Genomic DNA, 9982 nt, shown 5'->3' with positions numbered 1-9982 from the left:
TGAGTTAAATTATCAAGTTGTGTGTTACAACCCAGCTCATTAGATCACAACACAGAATGGATGTACATAATACACCTATCTGTAAATACAAAGGGTTTGACATTCCTATATGAATGTATTCAGATGTGAAAATTTGTTCTTTCTTGATAATAAGCCTGTTTAAAATACATTGCCTTACAATCTTAGGACAGACAGATTTTGCCACTTGAAACCGTCTCATCCCTGGGATGTTTCTGCTTAACATATTGTTTCTAATAAATTGTTAAAAATGAACAAGCTGGGATAAATCTATGGCAGTTGTAATTCCACACACCAACTTCTCAAAAAGCTATTTACAGCTGGTTATATTCAGGTTGTTCATTGGCTCTCATTAAAGACACTTGTGCTACCAGGTTAGAAAAGTAGGTTTTTCATTAATTCTTCCTCCCTGATAGGACAGGCAGATACCAGTGGAACAGGTGAAGTCAAGTAATTAATTGTAAAGTAGTTTTTGCTGAGCTAATGTATCTTTTTATTCTGAGGTTTAAAATCTCAATTTGACAGAAGCAAACAGAGTCCAGCTGTCCTCTGTCAGCAGTGCCTCACTTTTTTATTTCCCAGTAGGATTATACAGCCAGAGTAAAACCCAGTGTTCAGGACCTGCTCTGCTCTAATCACTCACTTGCATTAATTAAAATCACAAAATGCCTGACAGAGAGGTGAGCACCTGGAATATCGAAGCCACAGGAATAGGTCACAGGCTGAACTGGCTTCATTTTGAAGGACTTGACCTGTGTGCAAAAAGCTGAAAGCTGAAAAAACCTTCATGTTTATCGCCCACCACCAGTTGTAGACTGTGATTGCCTCCCGTAAAGCTGTCCCCCATGCAGAACATCAGAGGAAACATGCCTCACAGACACTTACAATTTCAAAATAAAAGGTCTCCAAGACATCATGTCTGAAATAACAAATGAAAATTCAGGTAAAATTCTTTGTTTTTTGCTCATGACAAAAAAAGGCAAACAAATCAAGACCTTTATTAGATTTGTTTTTTTTTTTCTTACAAATACATCTCACTTACATGATCAATCTTTTTATAAATCTGTGGTTTTAGAAATGTCACTCGAAACCCGAGGGATATGCATAGGAGTCAATGTCCAGCTCCGTTATTGTTTTTTTTTTTGCCCCCTTTTCTTAATTGAGTTCAGTTTTTCCAAAAAACGGAATGTTTTTTTTTTTTTTTTAAATTTTTGAGTGTTTTTTCATGAAGGTTCACAGAGGGACACGGGGAACACTGACTGACTGATGAAAACTCTACATGCATGATAACCTGATTCAAATCTCTAAAATACTTATGGATTCATTTAGAAGAGACAGTACTTGGTGTGTGGGTTTAAAACTACACTAACAACAATATGGATGAGAGGAATTAACGGCTCAGAAAAGAACTGGATGAATGAGTAACAAGGACTGCTGATGTCACCTACAAGGGAGAAGACACTGCAGTGTGTTTGTGTGCTTTTACTTCAGTCTGCTGAGAGAATATCACTGCCAATGTCTGACTGGAGGTGGTTTACGACACCCAACAGGACTAAAGCGTGCAACCAACATGACAGGATGGGAACACAGTACTGTCTCTTTAAAACAAACATCTACAAAAAAGTTGCCTTGTAGCAAGTACAGACATGACAATATTCACTTTTTGTTAACTTTGTTTTTATATACCACTATGACATGGGCCATGTGCCGCTGCATTCCGAGGGGATTTTTGGGTGAATGCTGTGTTCGTTTTCACACCACATTCAGGGGGTTTCTGATCAAGTTCTTATTTCTTATCCCAGTTAGTGTTTTTATCTTCATAATTTCATAATGGCATGTTTAGAGGGTGTGCCAAGGTGCTGCTGCTGGAGGGGGGTGGATAAGGTCAGTAGACCCAGGAAACAGGAACCCACTGACTGGTGGTGCACACCTGGTCCATAGCCTCCTCTAGGTGCCTGATGGTCTCGTCGATCTCGTTATTGATAATGGTCATGTCGAAGTAGTGAGAGTAGGTCTTCTGCAGGATTTCCGACTCTCTCTGCAACCGCTGGAGTGACTCATCCTGGAGAAGAATGTGGAGGAGGAGGAGAGGGAGAGGATGAGCAAGGGTTTGACACTTATGGAGGCAGAGAACAACAGAGGGATTGAGGCTCCAACACAGCGTCTTAAACAGGGGTGTCAAACTCCAGACCTCGAGGGCCGCTGTCCTGGAGGTTTTAGGTTTTTCTGCTCCAACACACCTGCTTCAAATGGTTTAATTAGCTCCTCACCAAATCATCAAGTTCTCCAGCAGCATGGCAACAAGTCATCCATTTGAACCAGGTGTTTTAAAGCAAGAACACGTCTAAAACATGCAGGAGAGCGGTGCCCGAGGAATGGAGCTTGACACCTGTGTCTTAAAACCACATGACAAAAGGAAAGCTCAAATAGGGTTTTCTGCTAAAGATGTCCCAGTGCAGACCAGGGCTGGTGCCAGAGCTGGTTCTTTCCTGGATGGAGTTAAGAAACAGCTGAAGAGCCAACTCAGAGTCATGTCATTATGCCCCATTAAAGGTACAGTCCAGTCATCCTTTAAGTAATTTTCTGTCAAATAGTTCTCAGTAGTTAGTATACTGCCATCTTTGACATCAGTCAAAACTTTGTCCATGCTAGCCAAATGACGGTTTAAAAAGTTTTTCTCAAAAATGACAACATTGGTGTGACAGAATGCCACATGAACTAATATTTATGTATACTGTTGAACGTATCAGGAGTTGAGTAAACATTTAGACTGACCAGACGCTCTGATCAGGTGGACCATCAACATATACACACTATCTCTGCCCTGCACATATACAGTCGAAACAGCAATGCAGACGATTTTCAGTTGAAGAAAAAAAATCAACTAAATTAAAAAAAAAACATGCAAAAGTGTAGAGGTTTAATATTAGCTTTCTTTCACACAGGTGTTTTTTTATAAGCTGGAAAAATCAGCACTTGTTGGCCTAGCATGGACAAAGACTTTTGCCTCTTTTTCCAAACCCTTGACTCCATGACTGATGTCACGGCTGATAAGGTACTAACTACTGATAACTATTTCACAGAACATTGCTTCAAAGTTTATTGAACCATCCCTATAAACATTTCTTTCAGTAAAGGATTGCTCCTCCCTCTGGCGAACTGACAGTTTCTGAAGAGACACTTTATATCCACAGATCACAGACTTTGTGTCATTATTCCTGCAAACAGAGGTCTGTATATCACCCATGTACTTTATAAGCACTGTTTGCTGTCTGTGAATGCTCATTACTGATCTCCAATGTACATGCTGCTGCAAAAAGCAGTTAGACACAAACACCAGGTGATGAGATTAAATAGCCAAAAATGTTTATAAATGGTGCTTCAAACAGTGTTTATGAATTCTCAAATGCTAACAGTGATTGTGAAGGCAGCTCTGGTGCACTGACTCGCTTCCTGGTGCTACATCACACACCCACACACAAACTGCAGGAAGATAATGAGCTAATCTTATTCCACAGCTAATTTTACTTCTTATTTATGTTGATAGTTAATAGTTTGTCTTAAATTAAGCAGAGTAACTGAGCATTTTTAAACATGGCACTCACAACAGTTTGATTGGTTGTTGATCTTTGATAGCCTGACCCTTGATCCTGATAACAGTTGGGTCTTTGCTCTGGCCCTGAGTTAGCATGGAGTTTTTCAGTGCTAGAGCCAGACCCTACAGGGGTGGAAACAGAAAGAGCTGGTGCTAAGTGAGCTCTGGCTCTGGTTTGGCACTGGAACCTATTTAGGGGGGTGGGGGATGTAACTATTGACCTTTGGAACAAGGAGCTTAAAACAACATGCACAGACACAAATCTGATTTTAAAAGTACTACTTCACACTGTCTGTTTTGTCAGCTCTTACTTACTGGCAGCGTTCGACACCACCTGGGTGTCTATGGTGAGCGTCAAAGAAACAAATGCACACAGGCGGCAAAATGAAAGGAATGCAGAGAGAAATGAGAGAGACTGCAGGAGCAACCTGATCAGATTTATGCACAACACTGCACTGTGCCAACATGTTAGAGTTTAACCAAATGACACAACTGAGAATGTCTTAACCGAGCAATTTAAAGGTCCTTTTTTGAGGTTTGCTTCGGTGGAACAAACAACCTTTTCACTACTTTCTTTCATTTCAAAGAGAAACACAAATCAAGAGAAAAAGCTAAATTTATTATACTTTTTTTGAATTTGTGAATTCTCTCATATGAGATGCAGTTTTAACTTAGATAAATTAAAAATCAACATTGCTTAAAATTGTTTGCAAGACTTTCAGGTGAAAACAATAAGTACAGGTTCTGAGTTTTAAAGTGTAAGATTTTTAGGATAAAAAAATTCTGGTTCTTCAGGGACTAAAATTAGATAGGTAAAACCACAAATGTTAAGAAACAATTACAGCAGACTATTTGCTGAAAAAAAACAACAACAAACAAACCAAAAAAAAAACAAGTCAAAATACAGAACCAGTGTGTGCAGAAACAAATCTGCATTTGCTGGTTCCATAAAAATAAAGTGGGTAAGTAGAAGCCAGATGCTGCTACTCAAACACACTTGATACAGTGATCATCATCAATCAGTGTGACAGTGACCACCTTTGTAAAAGAAGGAGTTAGGTCACTTTGCTGCTCTGGGGCATTTTGGTAACAACACCAAGAAGGAAAGAAAAGCAATGAGCTTAGAAATGTTGGGGTTTAAGTTGATTTAAAAAAAAAAGAAGAAACTTCTGGAAACTTGCCGTTTTGACAAATGAGTCCAAAGTAGAGATATTTGGCGTCCTATACAGGGCTATGCATGGAAAAAAAACCAAACACAGCATATCAGCACAAACACCTCACACTTCAGCTGTTGTCATTCTCCATGAGAAGTCACAAAGACAGCTCTCATTCATGTGGTTGTGTGATGAAAATTATGTTCTTGTCCGCCACTTCGTGACACAAGACCCTGTCCGAACTGTTTCACACAGGCGTTTGTGCCAAGTATTCTGTGATTGGTCAGTTGTTGTGGGCGTGTTTAATGGAGTTAATTTGCTTCATCTGCTCCTCTCAGAAGCAGCTGACTGAGGCTGTTAGAAAATACAGCCGTCTTCTCAACTGTTCCAACAAAACCTGTAAACCTATGAACGTAAAAAGACTGAGTGGAGACGGTGTTAGCTCTTCGTGGCTGTGGCAGCTGGGAGGAAGTCCGCCTCAGCTGGGCAGTGTCAGGACATGTTCCTTTCATTCACTCATTATTCTGTCTCAGTGGGTTTAATAAACCCGTCTGGTTGCAGTAAGGGAAGCAAACATCTGTAAAAGGACAGGAGAGTTGAGAAGCTGGAGGGAAGAAACCTGTTTTAACGCTGTAGGAGGAGGGAGGAGCTTCCTGGGAGCTCTGATCCGAGTGTCTCGTTGACGATGAAAGGTGTGTGTGAAAACAAACGGCTCACAAACACATGACCACTTATGGCGTATGCTGGAGTCTTAACTGTCCAGCACAGTAATGGAGGGTTGTTGATCTGGGCTTGTTTTTGAAGCCACAGGACCTGGGTATTGAACTGATCATAAACTCCTCTGTAGACCAAAGGATTCTAGTTTGAGCTAATTAAAAAGTAACCATGTAATTTGTCTTGTGCTGTTTATCTGAGGTTGTTTTTACAAAAAATAACCTTAAAAATTGGACACATTTATACAGAACTTACTGACTTTACCAGGTTGTAGTTCTCACATAAACAGAAAGACATTTTTAGTTGTGTATAAAACATATTTATTGATTTGGTGAGAAATTTATTTTAGCAGCAGCGTAACAATATATGTAGGACTGAATGAAACTTTAGGTGATGATTTTTAACGACAAACAAGCTCTGTGAGGGTAGGAAGATGCTTGGTTTTGGTCTTTTCATGAAACAAATATCACCATATTTTCCGTAGTTTTGTTTAGTGTGTTCCTACCTCATTGATGCCTGATGTGATAGTTGGTGCAGCAATAAAGATGACATATGGGGCAAACTCTGCTGTTCGCAGGACCTTCAGGGCCTAAAACAATTTCACGTTAGAGATCAAAATGGCCCTGAAAACAAAGCGAGCAGAATTTCTTTCTCAAACACACCTGAGGTTCAACATCTAGTATTGCAACGAGTCCCTCCTGGTGGATCTTCCGAATGGTCTCCAGCCGCGTCCCGTACATGGCGTCCTCATGGCTGCCGTATTCCAGGTACTCATTATTGCTGATGTCCTGCATCATCTGGTCGTGAGAAACAAAGTAGTAGTTTTTCCCATTCTCCTCTTCCTTCTTTGGAGGTCTGGTTGTGTCTGCAGGACAGAGAAGCACAGGTTTTAGGTTTTCTCCTTCCTAGCGTGCAGCGCTGTGGTGAGGACTCTCCACCATGTGTCTTACGTGGGATGGGGTAGGCGAATCTGTCAGGGTGTTTGGTTATGAGTGTGTTCTTGATGTGTCTTCTGCCCACTCCATGAGCACCTGACAAAAATAGATACAGATAGTTAGTGGGATCCCTGATTGATTTTTCATGCTACACTCACATGGTGTAACTCACCTAACAAAACAAGTGTTTTCCTCTTGAAGGCAGGAAGCTTCACAACCTCCTCGTATGTGACGAGATCTAGTTGATCAAACACTGAAGGTGGGAGAGGAAATGAATAAATTAGGAGGATGAGGACAGACAACGAGCAAGCAGGAAGCTTGAGAGAGGAATAAACTGCAACACAACTGGTAGCTATGTGATGGGAAAAGTTTCAGGTCAATTTGTACTTCTGCAGCTTTGGTTCCCATAGTTTTTTTATGTACCTTTAAACTTATCTCCATCCACTCTGTACCTATGCTTTTGTCTGTTTTGTACCCACCTTGACAACTGTCCCAACACTGATGTTTTAATCTATTTAAGTACCTTTTCCACACCATGACTGATGATTGTGTTGGAGGAATTTGAGACTTTTCTCTTTTTGTTGCAAAGACGGATCTTTATTCAACTGTCAGCAAAGATAAACAAAATGGCTAACGCAAATTATTATACAACCCCACTATATTCATCCATCACCTGGTATTTTATGCACTGCAACTGAGCATGTACAAGCCTGAGACAGGTAATTGTTGTCAAAGTTAGTAAGCATTACAGCTTTTAACAAATGTTTCTGTACCTAAAATATTTGTTTAAAAAAAACAATCACACTACGGCAATAATATATGATGACGTTGACTATGAAATTAAAACAAATCTTGATCCTGTGCAGGGTTGTATGCATATGGGGATACAGATACATGGTAAGGGTTGCACCCTGTTGATGGTAAATGTTAACTGGTGTGTACAAAATATAATTACTTTGTACAAAATGACAACAACTGTCATGCTGACAGCAGGGTCCAATTTGGCAAAGGTACAATCTGAGCAAATCTGGTGCCATGTTTACAGAACAAACAAAATTGTGAAGTATCTCTTTAGAGAAGCTGTTTTTATTGATTTATTTTATTTCTTTGTTATTCACAATTTAATGTTAAAGCTGTACAGATAAACCTAGCTGTTTCTTCTTTTACAGTCAGTGCTGACTGTTAATACAGATTTGCTAACTACCGATCTGAACTCAATATTTGGACTGAATTTACATTATTTGCTAAGGGTGAAAGGTCAACCTTAAGGGCCTGATGGAAGGTTTTAGTTTCCAGCTCAGGAAAACACAATCTAAAGTCAGTGCTTCAAGTTTTAACAAACACTTCCTGCTGCATGGATCTATTTATTGTTATTAAACATTTAAGCTTTATGCATAAGAAACACTGTCTGTCACTCATATACTCAACACAGATTCAACATGTAGAGCAAAGGTTTTTTAACTGTGCAGACGGTGTAAAAAATAAGCGCTTATCAATGGTCAATATTCAGATGCTACAGAAGCACACCCCCACAACTGACAGGAGATGTTAGCTGTTGTGTGAGATGAGGCTGACTACAGGGATCATGTCAAAAGAGTTTGAAGTGTCAGATGAAAATGAACTGCAAACAGAATCCAGCACACTGTATGAAAAATGAACACACAAAAATAAGATGCATATGTAAGAATTCATGAACAAAACATAAAAGACACCATTCTGGTTTCAGTTAAATGGTCAACAAAGAAAAGTCACCTTAAATAGTGGCTCAAATGTTGACTTTGTGGACAATTAAGAACTTAAACGTTCTTGTTTTGGTTGAGAAAGAAGAAGAAGAACAATAATTCAAACAAAGGTGGATTATCTAGTTGGTATCTCAAAGCAGGTTTCAAAACACCATCTTTCCATAAAGAACTAGAAAAGACAGTTTACACAGCGAACACTACATCTTTCCTTTGTTTTTCTTAATCCAATGAAACCTCATCCCATTTTATTCTGTTTATTTTTTAATTTAGGAGGGACTTCATTACTGACACTAAAGGCAGTTGTGATGTGCATCAAAGGACTGAGCAGCACCTGTTTTGCTCCATTTTTGTGTATCATTTGCACCCACTATTTGCTTCTTCTCAGCTTCATATTCTCACAACAAACAGCGCTAATTACATTCTGGTGCAAACATGCTCATGAAGTTCAGCATGTGTGAGGAATTTGTTTTTGCATGAGGTCTCAGTTGTCCTTGCTGCACAATTAAAACGAAACCTTTTGTCACAAACACAACAGGAACCGAAGACATTCCTTAAAACTGCATGAACAATATCTGACTGTATCAGGCAGGAATCATGCTCAGGATGACAGTTTTTAAATTACAAGGGACATTGTGGACACCTCCACAAGACCAGAGCTGGTAGATTGCAAGTGTATGTCAATAATATGTGGTGCAGCAAGAGCGTAATTATTACAACTCACTGCTCACAACGGGTGGAATACATGATTGTTAAATGCCCATCCTTCTACCTGCCACAAGAATTCACTGCCGCTCTGATAGCTTCTGTATAAACTGTAATCCTTCCAGCACCAACACTAAGGAGGCTCTCAATGAATTGTTTTTTGCTATTAATGAGCTTAAAACAGTTTATCCAGACAGTTTTATTGTGGTTGCTGAGGGTTTCAATCATGCTAACTTTAGAGTTGTTCAGTCCATATGCAATCAGTACGTTCACTTTGCAACCAGAGGAGCTAACACATTGGATACGGTGTACACAAACATGAACTCTCCTGAAGCCCTCGTAACTGAAGACAGGAAGAAAAGCCCTGATAACTTTGGGTCCATTTGACAAGAATGCCACAGGAGGGTTAAAGAGGCTTACAAAGAAACTCCTCGACCACATCATATCTCTGTTATGCTTTTTCCAACATACAAAACTGTGCTAAGACACAGTCAGGCTTACAAAATCAGACCAGACTCTGGCTCACTGACTGGAGCATATTCAGGGGGGCTGACATGGTGTACATCCATCCATCCATCCATTTTCTTTACCCGCTTCTCCTTTCCAGGTCGTGGGGGAGCTGGTGCCTATCTCCAGCATCACTGTACGAGAGGTGGGACACACCCTGGACAGGTCACAAGTCCATCACAGAACCACATAAAGACAAACGAGACAAAAAACCATTTCCACTCACACCTAGGAACAATTTGGAGTTACCAGTTACCAGGCGGATCTCAAGTCAAACCACTGTAGCATTGTGCCACCCCCATACTGTTGTACAAGACCATCAGATTAATAACAATGAGTGCACAGAGTCTGTTATGGACTATATACAGAGTGCATGTGCCATGCAACGGTTACCTGTACAAAATGAGCAAATCAGAAGCCATGTAAAACATCAATGGTAACTAGAGAAGTTGCATTTCCTGCGAAAATGCAGTGTGAATGCTTTTTTTGCTGAATGATTTTGCTGAAAGCGGCTGAAGATATGCTGAACAGCTGAAGTTTAATGAAGATGCAAAAAGTGGAACAGAAGCTGATTTGTAGAAGATTTGCATAAGGTAGAAGAACAAAAGCTGAAAG

The 9982-nt window shown here is 39.9% G+C and overlaps 1 protein-coding gene across 12 annotated transcripts in view; it reads right to left on the bottom strand.

Moving 5' to 3' along the window:
* Nucleotides 1–1039: 1039 nt before the first annotated feature.
* The window catches only part of caska (calcium/calmodulin-dependent serine protein kinase a), a 253773-nt gene continuing 244830 nt past the window's right edge, over nucleotides 1040–9982 (bottom strand). For all 12 annotated transcript variants that reach the window (XM_017429054.3, XM_025008787.2, XM_017429055.3 and 9 more), the window contains 5 exons: nucleotides 6589–6669; nucleotides 6432–6512; nucleotides 6144–6346; nucleotides 5987–6070; nucleotides 1040–2080 (listed from right to left, as the gene is read on the bottom strand). In XM_017429054.3, coding sequence (XP_017284543.1) covers nucleotides 1904–2080; nucleotides 5987–6070; nucleotides 6144–6346; nucleotides 6432–6512; nucleotides 6589–6669 — 626 coding nt within the window. In that variant the 3' untranslated portion in view covers nucleotides 1040–1903. The remainder of the gene's footprint in view (nucleotides 2081–5986; nucleotides 6071–6143; nucleotides 6347–6431; nucleotides 6513–6588; nucleotides 6670–9982) is intronic.

The sequence above is a fragment of the Kryptolebias marmoratus genome, linkage group LG6, assembly GCF_001649575.2.
Source record: "Kryptolebias marmoratus isolate JLee-2015 linkage group LG6, ASM164957v2, whole genome shotgun sequence".
Classification (NCBI taxonomy): Eukaryota; Metazoa; Chordata; class Actinopteri; order Cyprinodontiformes; family Rivulidae; genus Kryptolebias; species Kryptolebias marmoratus.
This window is presented reverse-complemented; position numbering and strand designations above follow the sequence as displayed.